The sequence below is a fragment of the Schistocerca serialis genome, chromosome 1 (assembly GCF_023864345.2).
Source record: "Schistocerca serialis cubense isolate TAMUIC-IGC-003099 chromosome 1, iqSchSeri2.2, whole genome shotgun sequence".
NCBI lineage: Eukaryota > Metazoa > Arthropoda > Insecta > Orthoptera > Acrididae > Schistocerca > Schistocerca serialis.
Window position 1 is genome coordinate 432,629,773 of NC_064638.1, and position 20,423 is coordinate 432,650,195.

Here is a 20,423-nt window from a genome sequence, read left to right on the forward strand (position 1 = left end):
CTTTTTACAGTGCTAACTACTGTAATACTTTGCATGTGCTTTGTAATCAATCATCATATAAAATTCATTTCATATACTCACAAAAAGCAGTAACTTCAGATACCCTAATGTACTGTATACAAGAAATGTTAAGTTCAGCCTACACTTCTTCGATAAATATATACTTAAAATAAAATGCATAAAACTTATACATATTTATTGTATATTTGCTTTCAATAATGATAGTAAAACATTCAATTATGAACAGTTATGAAATAAAATTACTCTCTTCTTTACAAATTTGTCCAAAGAAATCTGGTAAGTCATACATTTTTCATGTAAAACGTAGTAAAGTGCAAAATGTACCAAAGACAAACAGGGTGCACAGACACAGAGAAATAATGTCTGCCAGTAAAGAAAAAAAATATTTTAACGACTATGTGCTGCAAAACAAAGAAATGCACAAGCAAAATACGTACAAATTTTGCTGAATATACAACACCATATCAGGACCTGAAAATACTGCTTCACCTGTCTAATCCTCAAAAATTGACAATATTTTGTGCATAATTTTGGTCATATGACCAGAATTTCTAGTATAAAAAATACATAGTTTCTTTTAACCAATACAAATCTGGTACATTGAGTCAAATGTCACATTGTGTAAAATATTACTTACACTGTGGTTAACATGGGGTTTAGATACTAAATTATGTGTTATATTAGCATGCTAATGTAATTCCATACAGTACAAAACACTTAGATACAATTTTTGGGAAATTCTTCACCACAATTACAAATATTACATTTCCAAATATAGGGAATGTCAATAGCAACAATGCTTAAAGTTTCTGATCTAGTCAGATACCTTCCTATCAACAAACAGGCCAGGCAAAAGGAACAAGAAAATGTGTGGAGACGCTGTCAGCCTCAGAAATGGGGAACAACCACAGATGTAATGTCATTTGAAATATAGAATAATCAAGGAGACAAACAGTGGTTAGACTGACTAATATAAAACTGCAGCAAGAAGTAAAAAGTTAACAAATTACGAGTTATAATGGGAATACATAAATTATGAAAACAAATGCTATTATTGAAAGAGCAGTCTTACATAAACTGGTATGGAGGACAAGTTCCCAGGTGACTGGCCAAGAAAAAAGATAATTGTACAAAAGGCAAGACAAAAAATCAGAAATCTTGCACCTGGGTTAAATGCCATATCCAGTTAAACAGCCATATGTAGGCATGAAAAATTCATCCATCCTGCTGCCTGAATCAATGACAGGATAAGCGCATTACCAATGTGCTACCAGCATTACTCCTGCCCAAGAACATTAATTTTATCATTAAACAAAGTTTACAAATGTTCAAAATTTTTTTTTTTTCATTTGCTTGGAAACCTGACTGCTTGGGGCTGAGCCCAAGTGAAAATTTTAATGCATTCATCAAATTTCAGTCAGTCATACGATGATTAAGATTCAACAAGTACATGCCAACGACAAATCTGCTCTCCATGTACACCACGCATGTCATTCCAGTGAGCTAATTCCTCCTCTCCAGAGCTATTTAAACCCAAAGAAAACCATCCGATCATCTCCTTCCGCTTCATGCTGCGCTTGCTGTATACTGATACCATGAGTGTTACATCTGGCAACTGGAACAGTGCTACCTAAAAGAAGAAGAAGAGTTTTTCTGCTGCAAGGCGAACTTCCAGATAAAAGCCTTAACTTTATATACATACGTTCATTTGTTTAATACAAGTAAAAGGAAAAATGCATCAATGCATTATACATTGATAAGCCTTAATGCAGACAGGCACCGTATAACAGAATTCAGTGTTGCTTAAGAGTAAACATTCCAGATTCTGATATACGAGATACACAGTAGCAACCAGTTGTATAGTAGAAAAAGAAATAAATTCACAGTTATACTTTATTTCCAATTTAATATATATTATCAGTTTTTAAACAGCAGTAACTTGTTCGTATGTACTTGTATGAAATGAAAATAAATGCTATAAAGCGCAGCTTCTGCATATGGTTAGTGGAGGGCAGATCATATGATCATGCAAGCAAGTGGAGTTATTGAATGTTTTTAAATACCATTAAGTGTTTCAAGAGCCAATGGCCTTGCCGCAGTGGTAAAACCAGTTCCTGTCAGATCACCAAAGTTAAGCGCTGTCGGGCTGGCCTAGCACTTGGATGGGTGACCATCCGGTCTGGCGAGCGCTATTGGCAATTGGCGTGCACTCAGCCCTTGTGAGGCGACGAACTGAGGATCTACTTGATTGAGAAGTAGTGGCTCCGGTCTGATAAACTGACATACAGCTGGAAGAGCTGACCACATGCCCCTCCATATCCTCATCCAGTGACGCCTATGGGCTGAGAATGACACGGCAGCGAGTAGGTACTATTGGTCCTTCTAAGGTCTGTTTGGATGGAGTTGAGTTAAGTGATACAAGAAGTGTGTGCCAGTTTGACTTGTCCTGATTTATGCATCAGTCTCTGTGAGATCAACAATGGTGCTTGTCTTCAGATACATATCTGTATGCCTGTGCTGCTTGAAATCAGGATAAAAGGCATGTGAACATTCCTAGTATTAGTAGTATTAGCACTCATAACATTTGACATTTCTCCTCCAGCATGTTGGTCAGTCCTTTGGAAGAACCATCCTGTTTCCTACAGGCCCATAACACAGCCTGGTTGAATTGCAGTTAACTATACAAATTGTGGTTGTTGGTGACATTCTGACATGTTTACAATGATTACTAGCATGGTACAATGCTCATAACAACAGACAGTTCTTCCAGCAAATCAAAAACAGCTGTTACATTCTAAGCATCATGATACACAAATTTTGCTACATCTATAGCACAATGCTTTGAGTCAGTACTTTTACTAAGGGTAGATTAAAGGGAGGGAGGGGGGGGGGGGCAGAGGGAGCGGAGGCTAAGGGGGAGAGGGCAGAGGCAGTGATTGCCCCCCCCGTCCCCCCAATGGGGGTTTTGGACTAAACCAAGATCAAATAGTATTTGTTGTAATATGCACTAAAGTTAAGTATGCAAATCTAGTGTCTTGATCAGTGGATTTAGCCATTTAATTCAGTATTTCCCAAGTCCCCTTTCTCTATGTGCCTGACAGAATGTACTACTTGTACCAGCAACTTGTGCTCCCATTCTGTTGTGGGGAAAAATTGCTGAACAGGGCTTGTTTTTGTATGTCCACAGAGACATCATTACTAACAAAGAAAAAGTTATTAATATGTATATTGAGGAGAGCAGAAAGAACAGAACAGATACTTTTTCTTATGTACAGATAATATTTAATATAATGACAGTCACTATTCTGTGATGTAAAAAGACTGAATAATTGGCATTTAAACACATAGATAATAATTTTGTATAAAGACTGAAAATGTGTGAATCAGATGCTAATATGCATGAAGCATGTCAAAAAGACACATCAAAAAAAGTTTTGCATCACCTCAGTTCTGAGAGTTCTGGAACCTGTACAGAAAATTGGAACATGAGATCAACATAAACATCATTTCTGTCCTTTTTATTGCTCACAAAAACCACACATTGCATGTTATACCAACATACAGCAAGACCTTCAGAGGTGGTGGTCCAGATTGCTGTACACATTGGTACCTCTAATACCCAGTAGCACATCCTCTTGCGTTGATGCATGCCTGTATTTGTCCTGGCATACTATCCACAAGTTCATCATGGCGCTGTTGGTCCAGATTGTCCCACTCCTCAATGGCGATTCGGCATAGATCCCTCAGAGTGGTTGGTGAGCCATGTCGTCCATAAACAGCTCTTTTCAGTCTATCCCAGGCATGTTGAATAGGGTTCACGTCTGGAGAACATGCTGGCCACTCTAGTTGAGCAATGTCATTATCCTAAAGGAAGTCATTCAGAAGATGTGCATGATGGGGGCATGAATTGTCGTCCATGAAGATGAATGCGTTGCCAATATGCTGCTGATAGGGTTGCACTATTGGTCAGAGGATGGCATTCATGTATCGTCCAGCCATTACAGCACCTTCCATGACCACCAGCACCATACGTCGGCCCCACATAATGCTACCCCAAAACAGGAAGGGAACCTCCACCTTGCTGCACTCACTGGACAGTGTGTCTAAGGCATTCAGTCTGACTGGGTTGCCTCCAAACACGTCTCTGACGATTGTCTGGTTGAAGGAATATGCAACACTAATCGGTGAAGAGAATGTGATGCCAATCCTGAGTGGTCCATTCAGCATGTCGTTGGGTCCATCTGTAATGCACTGCATGGTGTCACGATTGCAAAGATGGACCTCGCCGTAACACGACGTCCTGTGGCTGCACGAAAAGCATTATTCAACATGGTGGCATTGCTGTCAGGGTTCCTATGAGCCACAATCCGTATGTAGTGGTTATCCACTTCAGTAGTAGCCCTTGGACAGCCTGAGCGAGGCACATCATTGACAGTTCCTCTCTCTCTGTATGTCCTCCATGTCCGAACAGCATCTCTTTGGTTCACTTCGAGATGCCTGGACACTTCCCCTGTTGAGAACCCTTCCTGGCACAAAGTGACAATGTGGACATGACTGAACCACAGTATTGACCATCTAGGCATGGTTGAACTACAGACAACATGAGCCGTGTTCCTCCTCCCTGGTGGAATGACTGAAACTGATCGGCTGTCGGATCCCCTCCATCTAATAGGTGCTGCTCATGCCTGGTTGTTTACATCTTTGGGTGGGTTTAGTGACATCTCTGAACCATCAAAGGGACTGTGTCTGTGATACAATGTTCACAGTCAACACCTATCTTCAGAAGCTTTGGGAACCGGGATGATGCAAAACTTTTTTGATGTGTGTATGTACTGTATGTGTACAGAACTAAAATGAAAGCTATAAACATGATTGCTTTTTGTAAAAAGATCTTCTTTGTCAGATTTTAACCATCAGTGCGCCAAAGAAAGACAATATTAAATTCAAAAATCTGGCTTTATGTAGCTGCAAGTAAGCTTTGAGCTACCGTAACAATGTAATGTCATTCTCACTGTTTACATTGTACTTCTTTGGAGGTATTAGTTTCAAATACATTTTGATAACCTAATGAATATGGATATTGCATTTTTGTTCCCACTACATTTGTTTGAAAACGAGTATCATTGTTGAATTCTATTGATAATAATAATAAAAAAATTGAATATCTTTTCAAGACTGAAGAATTATTATTTTCAAAATGTAAGTATTTATATAATTATGAACTAAACTGGCAAAAATATAACTGTCAAGAAGAACTACGGTTTTAACAGTCTTATATTCTAATTTCAGTTTCTTTGTTTTTAATTTGCTTATTATCTCTGTTAACAACAGGCTTATGAGGTTGTTGCTGTGTGTTAGCAATTATACAAAAGACGTTACTTGGAAAAAGGTTGTGAATGCTACACAATTCAAGAAATTAAAAAAAAATTTTTGTCTAAAATAAAAACAAATTTTTGCAGTTGTTTGATATTGTAAGTACCAAAACAGCTTAAAGCACTAGGTTTTGAAGGTTTTTTCCCCTAACTTTCAAGGGGAGGACCCCTGAGACTTCATTCACTTCTTGGTAGCCACCCCCACCCATAAAATGTCATTAACCTGTTCTTGGCATCTACTGCCATCTAACAGTGCCCTATTGGAACATAGTGGTTCTCTCTTTCATCATTAGATGGGTTCATTTTTGTTTTGGACTTCTTTGTGTATTGCAAGTTTTTTGCTTCTGAAATACAAAAATATATTTTATAACACTGATAATAATCAATTATTGATAATATAATAAAAATGGATAGATCAAAAAATCTACTCACCAAGTGGTGACAGGGTAACACACACACAAAAGAATTAAAATTTTTACAAGCTTTTCGAGCCAGTGGCTACTTCTCCTGGCAGAAGAGTTGAAGGGGAGGGAAGAGGGGTGAACCAAAAAGAACTGGAGAGGTTTAGGGAAAAGAGTACAGTTCAGAAAAGGCACCCAGAACCCCAGGTCAGGGGAGATGAGAGTTGAAGAACAATCAGTCTTTCGTTCTCATCCAGAATAGTAAGTCTCCTCTGAACTAGGGTCCTGGGTGACTTTCTCAACTGTACCCTGTTCCCTTAACCTATCCAGTCCTTTTCCATCACCCCTCTCCCTTCCTCTTCAACTCTTCTGCCAGAAGAAGGAGCCACTGGGTCTGAAAGCTTGTAAAAATTTAAATCCTTTTGTGTATGTGTGTCACTCTTCCACTGCTTGGTGAGTAGATTTTTTTATCTATCAATTTTTAAAATATATTTTATGATTGATCATATTGCTTATGGCAAATAAGACCTGTAAAATGTGACAAAATTTTGAGAGGTGTAAGAAGCCTTATAAATTAGAAGAAAGTCTAATAAATATGGATCCAAAAGTGCATATTTCCTGAGATCCAAATACTTGTACATAGAAGGATTTCAACATTATGTCCATTCATGACACTTTTCTCATATGAGGTGCTCAGTATGTTATTCATCCATGATAATGCATCCCTATACCCTCCAGCATAACAGATCATACATTTTTTGAAGCTGACTAAACTGGTGTTGTACATACTGATATGATTTTAAAACACAACATGGTCTTGCAGTGCTTGCATATCATTGACTGGAATGGTGTGACCAATTCCTTAAAGTGCCCACATAACCAGAAGTCTAGGGAATTGACATCTGTGTAATGAGAATGCAAAAGTATGGGACTTCACCAGCCATTGCAATATTCCTGATATGCCAGCTCAGACATTCACACCATTTACTGCTAAATTATTGGAAGTAATGATATCCGCCTTATCACTTGTGTAGCAGTAGGCTTCCATTGCTAACAACTGGTTGAAAAGAGAAAAGAAAATGTACTTAACAGAACATACATACAAACAACACAGTGTAATGGGAAACACAAGTTTTATGTAAATAGGGAAGATGCCATAATACATTTCCACAGTTGTGAGTAATTTACTACACAATAACGCACACTAACATTTGATTTGATTTATATTAATCCCAGAAATCTTGCAGTGTATTGTTCCACATGGATATGGGAAAAGTCACAATCACAATTTGTATAAATATTATAAACCAGCTTAGTGATTGCTACTTCACTTGCGTACACTGTATGGCCCGCAGTGATTTTTTTGTTTTTATTTAATCGAATTTTTATGTTGTTTGCCAACTGTGACACCATGTAAGCTTTACACACTAATTAAAGCCATATAAGCATGGTATTTACTGAACGTATTTCAGACCAAAAAGCAATTTGGAAGTTGGAGTCCAGAGTTTTAGTTAATCACGCTTTTTGCATTCTTGTGGAGTATTTCCATAGCAACTTTCATCCCCTGACAAATATTTCTTTATACCTAACCAAGAAGGGAAATCCAATTTTCATAAATTTAACTGTAAAATTTTTTAGTGTAGGAAAATATTTTCTTAAAACTTTTCATCTGCTACTGCACTCCCTTGGGGGTTGAATTTCCAGAAACACTCAAACACGTATTTTTTTATTTTTTTTTTTATTTCCAACCAAGGAGTCAAATACCAACTATCATAAATATAGCTTTAAAAATCCTTCAGTAGTCCTTTAGCAATTATTTATTTTCAAAACATTTCATTCTCTATTTTACCCCCTTAGTGGCTCAGTTTTTGAAAATGCTGGAACACATAATTTTATTTTCTGTCTGAGAAACCAAATACCAGCTTTTGTAGTTCTAGCTTCAAAATTCCCTTAATAGCAACATACCTTCAAAAAGCCTTTCATCCCCTATTTCAGCTTCTTATGAGTGGAATCTCAGATGATCCCTTGTCAAACAAAGTCTGCATTATATGATCTATACCCCCTCCAAACTTCAAGTTTCTGTACTTAGCAGTTTGGGTTGAGCAAATATGAGTCAGCGAATCAGTCTGACCATATTTCACCCCTTTAGGGGCTGAATTTACAAAAATAGTGGAGCACGGATCTTTCATCTCTAGCTGAGAAGCAAAACACCAATTTTCAAAGATTTAGCTTTAAAAATGCTTTTGCAGTGAAATATTTTTACAAAACATTTCACCCCTTAAGGGTTGAATGTTCAAAAACAGTCAGATGTGTACGTTATTTCTAACGCAGAAGCCAAATACAAATTTTCATAGATTTAGTTTTTGAAAATGCTTGCACAATGAAATATTTTCATAAGAATTTTCATCTCCCATTTCACCCCCATAGTGGCTAAATTTCCAAAAATAGTGAAACATGTATTTTTTTATTTCTAACTGAGAAGCCAAATTAAAATTTTCATTGATTTAACTTTAAAAATTTTCTCATGACAAAATATTTTATTAAAAAAATCTCATCCCCTATTTAACTCCCTTAGAGCTCAACCAAGATGTAACCATGAAGTCAAACACCAATGTTCGTACATGTAGATTACCAAGAAATTCCCTTCTTAAACAACACCTACAGTATAAGATCCACATCTTCTCCAAATTTCAAGTTTCTATACTTAGCGATTTGGGCTGGGTGATGATAAATCAATTAGTTAGTCAGCCAGGAAATTTCCTTTTATACATACAGATACCTCATAATATGAGGAAACATTGGATATGAGGCAAGTTTCAATGACATTATAATACACTCATGATAAGAAAAATAGCAGTTACGTCTGCAGAATGGAATAAATCAGCTAAAAACCGATGACATTTAAAATATTCAATTTGGTTATTTCAGTTTCATAATAAGAAAAATAACAGTAACATACCTAGAATAAACTTATCAGCTGCAGAGTTGTGATATAAAGATAATATTCAACTTGAAAATTTTAGACTGGCAGCCATAAATTCTTCTACTCTGTAGAAGCAGTTCCTCTGAAGTAATGGTTTTACTTTTGCTCTGAATCCTTCTCTATTTCCCTTTTGAACATTGGACTAGCTTTTTGTATACAAGACTTTCCATGTGCCTTACACTCCTGTGTCCTTTGTATAGCCGTGGACTCACTATAGATACATCTATTGAATGATGAGTCTGATCTTTTATGAAAGATAAAGACGGGAGGGGGGAGGTGGGGGGGGGGGGGGGGTGGAAGACATTCCTGTTGGTAAGTGCCCACTATGGTGTTGTGGATGCTTTGGAGAGCATGTAGGTACTACTGTGAGGGAGATGGGAGACTTTTCTTCTAGGGCAGAAAGTGAGACTCACAAAATTTTATAATTTAGAAATGCATCATACAGTCCCCCTGTGCCCACCTCCCCCTACGAGAGGAAAATTTTAGGGTAACTGATTGCACCTTCAGGCCATCTAATGCTGGGGTGTGGATGCCTCAGCAATGAGATCATTGACAGTGGCAGAGTGTGGAGGTATCAGTCAAGCCGTGGAGGCAGGTGACAGGTGACATCCATGGTACGCGATAGCCACCATATTGGCAGTTGGGCATGGTGCCAAAGTTTTGATGGGGGGAAATTATATGGCTGCTGCTGGTAGCCAGAGTGGTGCAGTGACAGTGGCAGTGTATGATAGCAGTGGGCAGGTGATGGGTGATGTCCACAGCACCTGCCTCCTGCTGTGTTGACAGCAGGGCAAGCCAGTTCAGCGTGCATTGGAGGAAAACAAATTATCCCTGCCAGGGTGGTGAAGTGGTGATGGTAGCTTGTGAAAGTGGTGGGCAGCTCCTGCATGTAATCTGCACCCTTCTCTAACATTACCTTTCTTTAACAGAATTTATTGATACCAAAAATACTTTCTACCTTTTAAACAGGTTAATATTATCTCAGCTGTTTAACTAAATGAATTTCATATGATTTTGTATATGATGTATTATATTTCAGGCTAAAATGTACAAAAAAAAATCACTTTATTACAATTGATATGAATTAACTCTGTATGTACAGTTAAAATTACTTTTCTTATGGAAATGTTTGAAACTATGAAACATTTGGCACACTTAAAACTCCTATTGTTAATAGCACAATCTAATGCTAATTATTAAATTTATTTCTGGATTCATTTACAAAATAATGATATAATTTGGTGAAGATTCTTCCTTTGTCAAGGAAGTTTGTAAACTTTTTTATTTTGTAAAATCTTTGGAATATTGTTAGTACTGCAGAATGAGCTAGTAGTGGGCATGCCTTTGATGTGATTGGATGTGTTTTTTATGTTTGACAATAACAATGTAAATTTCTGTTTTAAAGTGAAGATTGTGAAGACAGTGTGACATAGAAAAATGAGATAAAATAAAAACGTCATAGAAACAGAAATTACACAGCAGGCTTACTTAATCAGTTATCATGTCACATGGAACCTACAAAGTCAAAAATTTAGCCTCAAGAATCTACCCCTAGATGTGCCGAACTGCAGCCAACAACGAGGAAATGAAGAGAAGCAAATAGTTATTTGTACATGTTACTCCTCTTGAAGCTTATGAAACGAATCAATTATTATGAAGAGAGTGAAAATCTACTGGTGAAGTGTGGGAGGGTAAGATTACAACTATGAGCATCATCCGGGATGATGTTTTGTCTTTTGCAGAAGAAGAAAGAACAGTGATTTGTGTCAATTGCAGTTTATATGAAATTCCAGTCGCTCAAAGAAAGAAGACTGAGAGCTGCCCAACAAAGTCGTATCAACAGTGACAGGATACTGCCTACATGATGGACTGGATCAATTAAGAGGACTTTACAACTATGACGAGGGATGTCACAAAGGAAAGATAAGTAAAAACTATTTGTGAAATTAATTATTTTTTGTGTGGACTCTTGTGATTGCTAGCAAAATGAATAGAGATGAGGATAGTAGTGATGCGGAAGTGAAAGCTGTGAGACCCAGTCAGGACATGTTTGAACTGAGTGAAAGAGTAGTCAGCAAAGAAACAGTAAAAACTAATATTTTGCAGTTAATTTTGGCAAAACTAGAGGAAGTAACAAATTTAGTGCAGTTAACGAACAGTTAACTGAAATATGGATGGACAATGATAGCAAAGTTACTTCATTACAAGGAAAATTAAATGACCTAAACACTTAAAACAATAGTAAAATGGACAGGGTACAATACTAAATAGACCAGCTTAGTAATCAGGTTTCGGAGCTAAAAGTGGGTTGTCAGATGAAATAAAAAGTGTGAATGAAAACGATGATGTCTTGGAAAATAAATTTATTGTTTTGGAAAATGAGCTAGTAAGTGAATCGGTGAGACAATCAAAGAATGTTAATGATGCCATAGTTGATCAGAAGGCTGTAGTAGAAAAAATGGAACAGAACTTTAGTGGTTTAGATCAAAAAATTTTAAATGCTGAAAACAATATGCAAACTAATGCAAATGTTCTACACAAAAAAATTCAACAGCTCAGGAAAATTATATTCATAAAAATCTGTATTCAAACAATGGTATTGTGTGGTACAACATTCTAAACAAAAGGTTTCCATCAGACAATTTACACCCAGTGGACTTTCTGCACCACTATATACATAATTTTGTGTCAGGTATGAGTGATGATCAAAACATTAAACTTGTTTGGAGGTGAAGCTCTGTCTTGGGTAAATTTAAATTTAAGTCAATGGGAAACATATCAAAGTTTTGAAAAAAGTTTCTTAAATAAGTTTTGGTTAGAAGCTGACCAGGGAGAATTAAAAGTGAATTTCTGAATGGGAATAGGGATGGTACTGTGAAAGAGTTTTGTAAGAATCAACTTAAGAAACTAACACACCTTGACAAACCGTTTGACATTGATTGATGCACCAAAAAAGGAGATTACCAGAAAGGTTGCAGTGGGATTTAGTACACAGACCTGATGATGGCCTTGAAATTTTTTTACAATATGTTGATAGCCCGGATAGGGCACTAGAAAGAAGCATGTACCATAATAACTGAAATGACAGAGATCACAATGGTAATAACTACAGAAACAGAGATAACGGTAACTTCTATCACGGTCAAAATCGTAATAAGGACAGAAATTTTGAACGTCAGCAAAATAGGAATAATGGGGATAGCCATGGGTGATTTAATAGAAGAAACAATCATAGAGGTAACTACATGGGAAACAGCAGTCTGCCTCAGTGAAGGTCCACAGTTTTGGGGCGAGGAAATGCAACAAGCACAGGACCACCAATTTACACTTGCAATTAGATAATAATAATAGTCTTAATAATGTGGCACAGGTATCTAAAGTTGAACAGAAGGAATATCAGATTTCTCATTTATGTTTTGATCAAAAGTTTAGGGAAACTATGTTTAATAATAGTGTTGTAGGCGCTAATCACAAACCAGAATGTGAGAGTAATGAAAATTTTGATGTAGTGTGTAATAATCATTTCTTCTCTTGGTCAGAAAACAGTGTTATTGACGTACATAAATCAGGTGTTGACTTTATTGGATCTGAATTAGGTGGTATTTTTGATATAGATGTGAATGAGAGCTGTGAAATAAGTGAGGTTGGTAAGTCTGAGACTGATAGGTTATTGCAAATGATGTAGATGAAGGGTGTGACTATGATGAAGATGAGACCTGAGTTGTTTATGATGTTGATGAAGTACTTTTGGAAGAATATTACAATGATGATGATGATGATGACATTGAGTATCAGTTGTTTGTGGAGTTTAAGAGTAATGAAGTTTCACAGTTATTTGTGAATACAGGTAAGGTAAGTAATGTATGTGTTGGTGTAAGTGAGAGTTATGGAATACCAGTCCACTCAAAGCAGTTTTTCCTTAACGTCAAGCAGAGTGATGATACAAACAATAAAGGTGAGTAATCTGTAAGCCAAGTGAATAAAGGTGAAAACTTTTTGAAGTTTGTTTGGGACCAGATTGATAATAACAAAGATAAATGTGCATTCTGGAATAAGTTAGTTGTGGTTAGTCAAAATTTGTATCCGAATTAGTGGAATGAAGTGAAAGAAGATCTAACTAGGAAATGTAATTTTTACAGTAATAAATTTTGTGTTTCTTCTGTAATAAATGATGGAATCCATTCAGTGTGTTCAATCTTTACGTGTCAGCATGAGTAAACAAAGTAATGCTACGATAACAGTAAAGTTGATAAAACCCTGCAAAACCAGTGTGGATGTAGCTTTTGACAAAATAGAAAGTGATGTTTTACATGAATTGCTAGTAACAGAGATGATGACTCAGATTTTGGGTGTCCTTACATTAAGAATACGATAATCAGTGAGAAGGGAACTGTTTGATTGATACAGGTAGCCCAATTTGTGGCATATTTAAACAATTTAGAGAGAAGATACAGTATAGAAAGAATGTTATGGAAATGTCCATTGCACATGTAAAGATAAGAAGAACAACTGGTAAGCAAAGCAAGTATGTAAAATGTCTAATACTGTTAACATTTAGTACATAGGACAAGACCTATGAACATGGATACAGAATAATACCTAGTCTAGAAGAAAATATACACTATGTTTGTAGGTTTATAAGACTATAGAATTGTGTTTTTTGTTTGTCATGAATGAAGTATGTAAGATGATGTGGCTTCTAAAGTTTTGTCTTACCTATTGAGTGACTTAAAATCTATGATATGCTATATAATTATGTCCTGTAACGGATCTGTGCTTTAGAATTTGATACATGTATGTTATGAGACTAAATGAGTAGATCCTTTTGCAATTTTGAAATGGGACAATGTTCATAATTTGTACTGTAAAAAATAGGAATAGTATATTAGTAAATCTGTGTGTATCACCTTGTTAGTTCATTTTTTTCATTGCATTTAGCTCTGATTATTAGTGTTTCATATGTGAACACTTTTTAATCGCACCTGACATAAATCCTAAATATCTATCTTTTGGCATCATTTTGTACACCACTTGGCAAACCTTATAGTCTGTTACAATATATTGTAAACACATTGTCTCCAAATTTTGTCTGGGGGATATTGTAATGGGATACCCTCCTCTAACATTACCTTTCTTTAACAGAAGTTACCGATATGAAAAATACTATCTGTCTTTTAAACAGATTAATATTGTCTCAGCTGTTAAACTAAATGAATTTCATATGATTTTGTTTATGATGTATTACATTTCTGACTTGAATGTACAAAAAGAAATTACTTTATTACAGTCAATACGTATTAACTCTGTATGTACAGTTAAAACTACTTTCCTTTTGGAAACATTTGAAATTACTCTAATGCTAATTATTAAATTTATTTCTGTATTCATTCACAAAATAATGATACAATTTGGTGAAGATTCTTCTTTTGTCAAGAAAGTTTGTAAACTTTTTTATTTTGTAAAATCTTTGGAATATTGTTAGTACTGCAGAATGAGTTAGTAGTGGGCATACCTTTGATGTGATTGGATGTGTTTTTTATATTTGACAATAACAGTGTAAATTTCTGTGTTAAAGTGGAGATTGTAAAGACATGTGGCATAAAAAATGGAATAAAATAAAAAACTCATAGAAACAGAAAATACACAGCAGGCTTACTTCCTTAGTTATCATGTCACCTGGAACCTACAAAGTCAAAAATTTCAGCCTGAAGAATCTATCCCTAGATGTGACAAACTGCAGCCAACAACGAGAAAATGAAGATAAGTAAAAATGTTATTTGTACATGTTACTTCTCTTGAAGCTTATGAAATGAATCAATTATGAAGAGAGTGAATATCTATTGGTGATGTATGGGAGTGTAAGATCACATGCAGCACCTAGATGGACAGGGTGTGGTGGAAGATGAGCTAGGCAGTTTGCTGTGTGTGGTGGTGGGCAGTGGTTCAGGACATTCAATGCAGGATTGCATGCTGGACCACACTGCTGAAAGTGCACCTGATGAGTTATTATGTGGCTGCAGCTGCAACTCAGAAAAAAAGGTGCTGTGTGATAGAGCAGTGGGTATGGAGAGGTTTTTGGACTGCATGAGATGCTATGATGTGACACAGTCTCACTGAATGCAGGATGTGGGGGTGGGCACTCAGGCAGGTGGGTCACAGATGTCTACGCACAGTGTGGCTGGCATGTGTGAAGCAGCATGGGCCAGAGGGCACAGGGACTGGTGAGCACTACTGTTGTTGTTGCTGCCATATGCCAATGAGATGCTGGTGCAGCAGTGAGGAACGGTGTTGACTCCAGGGTGTTGGAGACTATATTTACAGATAGAAAGGGGGTTGTGGGGCTGCTGGAGGAGTGGTGTCTGTGACTCCATTGGTGGCAGCCATGAAGTGTCATGTGCTCTGTCCTTGATGTCTGACTCATTGTGCGGATAAGTTGGAGTAGGAAGAAAGGTGAAGGGAAGCGAGGTGGGTGTGTCTGGGCCCAGGCTTCAGCCAGTGGATCAGCAGTGTTGATGGGGGCAGTGTCAAGAGCAGCACTGTTGGTGTCAGGGGTGGCACCACTGCCGGCATCTGTGGCATCAGTGGTGGGTGGGGAGAGCTGAACTGTTGGTGGAGTACAGCTGTCATCGAGGGCAAGGATGTAAGTCAGCTCTAATCTGTAAATGGACGCAACTGAAGGGGCACCGTGGAGATGCTCAGTAAATGTTTCGTCACTATATTGAAAAACGAAGTGAGGATATAAGTATTGTCGGCAGGCCAGGGGCTGATAGCTGCCAAAGCATAGCATCACATGAGTGTTCAACACAAGGTTGCGATACACAAAGCTCTTGTGCTTACCACGGCACTGTGGAGGTGTCAGTCATAGCCATAGAATTTAGAGAGGTGCCATTAACATTATTGCTTTCTTCTTTCCTAAAGAGAGGAGCTACTTTTGGTGCCTTGAAAAGTTTAGGGAATCTGTTCTACAGCAAGGAACAGTTAATTATATCTATAAGACACATGATGGCAGATTTATTTGAGAAGGTAATCAGATATGCCATCAAAATGTATGTCAGTTTGGTTTCTTGATCACAGATTTTGTGTGGTGTGAATGGATAAAGAAACAATCTTTTGGGAAATATCTTTAGGTCTGAACAGAAAGAGAGCACTGGAGCACCAATTTGAGGAGAAAATTTGTTGCCAGTGTTTATCAAGTCATTCTTGAATAGCTCATATATTTCTTTAGGGTCAGAGATAACACTAACCTCATTTTTTATGAATGCTATTGAGTGTGCCTTGTTTTTCTTCTCAACCATCTCATTGATAACTTCCTACCTGGCTTTAGATTTATTCTTAGAGTTGATTATAAACTGCCAGTTGTGCAGTTTCTCGGTTTCATGAATATTATGTAGATGAATAAATAGATTATTGTCCATAGTTCTGCTGTATAAAAGCAATTGCTTTTCAGTTTTGCAAGATATTCGTATTCTTAAACAGGAGAATTCTACTTACTTAATTTTTTTCAATCAGTATTGCATAGCTGTAAACCTGACTGAAAATGCTGTATCATATCAGCAGGCTACTGCAGAGTACTCATTAATTCAGCTACCTCACTGTCAACATCACAAGCACTATAAACAACTCCCACCTCTCCTCCAGTAATCTTTATGAAGCAAATGTATGAAAGTTAAAGCAAATATATGAAAGTTGCCACAAAGTTGTTTTTGTCCACTGATGATTGCTTGTATACATGTTGATATGTTTCTGTATTGTTATCTGTTTATGGCACAGCTCTATATTCAGTATCAAACAGTCGTGTCTGGATATATCATTAACAATATAGTGTAATGTTGGTTTTGACAAGAAAGCTGTCAATAGGATAGGAACTAGTAGCTGTTTTCTTGACAGTCTGTGGTCCATGTTTTTCATATTTTAACATTTTAACACATTCACTAGTTTTTAACAAGCTGAAGACTCTTTTAAAACAACTAAGTTAAGGTCACCACATAACAAAATATTAGGGCAATTTGAGATGTAGAGTTGTCTAGTTTTATAATGAATATTGATATGCTACCACTAGGCAGTCAGAGGAAGCATTTAAGTAAATTCATGAATATAATCTCTGCTGCTACATGTTCAAAATATTTTTTGACTTAAAACATTCAGTTTTAAGTAACAGATTACAGTTTGCACTGTTCTGGTAAGAAACAGCCAGCCATTCCCATTTTTGTCAGTTCTGCAAAAATGATTAATGCAGTGGTGCCTTGAAGGGAAATATTGACAACTTTATAATCTTTGAGACGATGCTGAACTACACGAAGCAGATCTACAATTTATGAGTGATTTTCTAAGAGTATTTATAGGTCTAAATTTTTGTTTCTTATGCTTTGTAGATTTTGGAAGAAAACACAAAATTATAATTTCTTCTTTTTGTATGAGTGCATTGCTGTTTGTTGATGTTTCTCCTGTCCACAAAACATGACAGCACAATACAACCTGAATCACACTACTAACTGTAGACTACATAATATTCAGAACAATTGGCACCTTCTGTGACACAGAACAACATCAAAACACTTTGTTCACTCTGTGTATTGAGTGCCAACACAATGACTGTGCTCATTTGAACAAGTGTTCTTGGATGTGTTTTTGTCATTAAATTATTACTTTCATTCCTTAAAATAATTTATGCTTTTTTTTCACCCTGCATATTTGGGATGTAATAGCCACAGATATTTATGAAAGCTATTCCAATTTTTTCCTTAGAAGCACAGTGCTTTAGTAAGTTATGTTTCCTTGTAATTAAGTAATAATATCCAGAGATTCATGTATTGTTATTTTTGTTAGTTTCCAAGCAATGAAGTAGTTAGTAACAATATAATGTAACATCCATTCATAGTATGATCAAATTTTTCAATGAAATTATCAAAACTGTTTTCACAAATCGAATCAAATTGTGATTCTGTATTATTATTTTGATGAATGTTAATATATGCTCTACTTCACACATCTTTTTTCACTAACATAATACTATTTCAGACTTTTTCATTTATGTCATGTTCTACAGTTGCTATCATAAAGTTGTTCTTTGAAATATTTGTATTCCATTATGAGGTTGTATTCTACAACCTGTCATCAGTAGTTTCAGCTAAGATAGCAAAAATTACTCATAGCACACATTCCTAACAATACTTAGATGTTAAGACAAACCTGGAACATGAATGTCTCTTTAAACAATGGATTAGGCTGGCCTCGCCGAATAGATGTCTTGCTCCTTGCCATCTCCTGACCAGTGCTGCTGACCAGACAAAGCTTCACAAAGGTATCAGGTGCGCGTGTCATGGCCATATTTCGACAGTGACGTGGATAATTTAACAAACTGTAAAATGAAACAACATTTTTCTTATTCATCAGGAAGACTAGTAATAAGGCAAGAGTTAGATTTTATCTGCCTCTTTCAAGAGTGCCTCATGTAGCTTACAAGCAACACCAGAACTAATATGTTTATGACATGCTGTACACATGACCATCATATGAAATATATATTCGACTCCTGAAATTTTCATTTGCTGTGTTTGTCGTGGATAGAAGTTTGATGCTATGACGTTATTTGACTGTGACATCATCAGTGGGTTAGATAACAGCCATCTGTCAGCAAGTGTCTGTTAAAAGCCTTATACTGAAGTTCAGTAGCTAAGTGACAGCTCTGAACATCATGACAATTTCTTTACTACAAATGCTCTGATTATTTTTGATCCAGTGACAGCCAATGAAGTTAATAATGAAAATTTTACAGGCTGCAATAATAATAATAACAACAACAACAACAATAATAATAATAATAATAATAATAATAAATCCCGTGGAGGCCCGGGAAAAGAATAGGCCTCCGGTATGTTCTGCCAGTCGTAAAAGGTGACGAAAAGAACAAACCACTAATAGGGCTAACCCCCCTTTTAGTGTGATTACTTGGTTCAGGACAGAACTAAAGAAGCCTCAGACAAGCGCCGTCATGGTCGGGGACGACGCTTGAACCCTATGCCCGTCCACAATGGTAACGACACTGCTAGCCAGCTGGAAAATGATTTAAATCCAAATAGAGGTGTTTTGCAGGATATGCTTCCTGCAACCACCCTAGAAGGAAAACAAAGACAGAGGATGAGATGGTCAGATGTAGTTAATCGACACCTCATGTTCTGTTATTACCAAGCAACAAACCTAGGAACCAACACAACTGGATACAGATCACAAGTATACACAACATTTATTACCAGATACCCAGAATTAAAATTTTTAACAGAACAACGACTAGCTGATCAGATCCGTGTGATAATCAAAAATAACAGGATATCCCAGTCAGAATTAGAAAACATCAAACAACAAGTACAACAAATACTGGAACAAAATAATGTGCAATCAGAAGAAGAAGAAAATACAGTAATGGACTCAAACATCCCAGAGCAAATAAACAAAGAACAACACGCATCAATTAAACAATCAGAGGAAAACGAAATCTTAAGACAGCCACCAGAACAAGCACAAACAGAACACGAAGTGACACACATGTTAGATATAGAAGAGAAATTTCAGCTGACATATATAGAATACAAAGACACAAATACGGACATTAGACCATTCTTGCATAGACCACCAAATAACCCACAAGTCGAAACAACAATAACAACTATCAACACAATCATACACAACAAAATAAATGAAAACACAACTATGGAAGAGTTACAACTACTGGTTTATATAGGAGCACTCACTACACTAAATATACACACTAGGCAGAGATCAGAACCAACCAACACACAGAAGAAACCCACAAAACCAGCATGGCAACACAGGCTACAGATCAGAATAGAAAAACTGAGAAAAGACATTGGACAGCTAACACAATTTATAAGAAATGAAATGTCAGAAAAAAAAAAAAAAAAAAACGAAAAAGGTTAGGTAAAATCTCACAGCAAGAAGCGATAGAGAAATTAGATGAAAAGAAGCAGAAATTACAAGCATTGGCCAAACGACTTAGAAGATACAAGAAAAGTGAAAATAGAAGGAAACAAAACCAACCATTCAACACAAACCAAAAGAGATTTTACCAGACAATAGATAACACACACATTAAAATAGACAATCCACCAAACATAACAGACAAAGAACACTTCTGGAGCAACATATGGTCAAACACGGTACAACATAACAGACATGCACGGTGGATACAAGCAGAAACAGACACATACAAGATGATACCAAAAATGCCTGAAGTGATAATTTTGCAACCTGAAGTCACCTAAGCAATTAATTCTATGCACAATTGGAAAGCCCCTGGAAAAGATAAAATAGCAAATTTCTGGTTAAAGAAGTTCACCTCAACACATTCACATCTAACTAAATTATTTAACAAACGTAATTGTTGGGTTCAAATTAAAGATATGAATTAATAGAGGGAAACATTCCACATGGGAAAAATATATCTAAAAACAAAGATGATGTGACTTACCAAACGAAAGCGCAGGCACATCGATAGACACACAAACAAACACAAACATACACACAAAATTCAAGCTTTCGCAACAAACTGTTGCCTCATCAGGAAAGAGGGAAGGAGAGGGAAAGACGAAAGGAAGTGGGTTTTAAGGGAGAGGGTAAGGAGTCATTCCA

The 20,423-nt window shown here is 36.5% G+C and overlaps 1 protein-coding gene across 1 annotated transcript in view; it reads right to left on the reverse strand.

The window, feature by feature from the left end:
* Window positions 1-250: 250 nt before the first annotated feature.
* The window catches only part of LOC126481620 (synaptotagmin-14), a 602,337-nt gene continuing 582,164 nt past the window's right edge, over window positions 251-20,423 (reverse strand). Inside the window, exons 10-11 of the mRNA XM_050105545.1 lie at window positions 17,967-18,135; window positions 251-1,651 (exon numbers count right to left, since the gene is read on the reverse strand). Of these exons, the coding sequence (XP_049961502.1) occupies window positions 1,454-1,651; window positions 17,967-18,135 (367 nt within the window). The 3' untranslated portion in view covers window positions 251-1,453. The remainder of the gene's footprint in view (window positions 1,652-17,966; window positions 18,136-20,423) is intronic.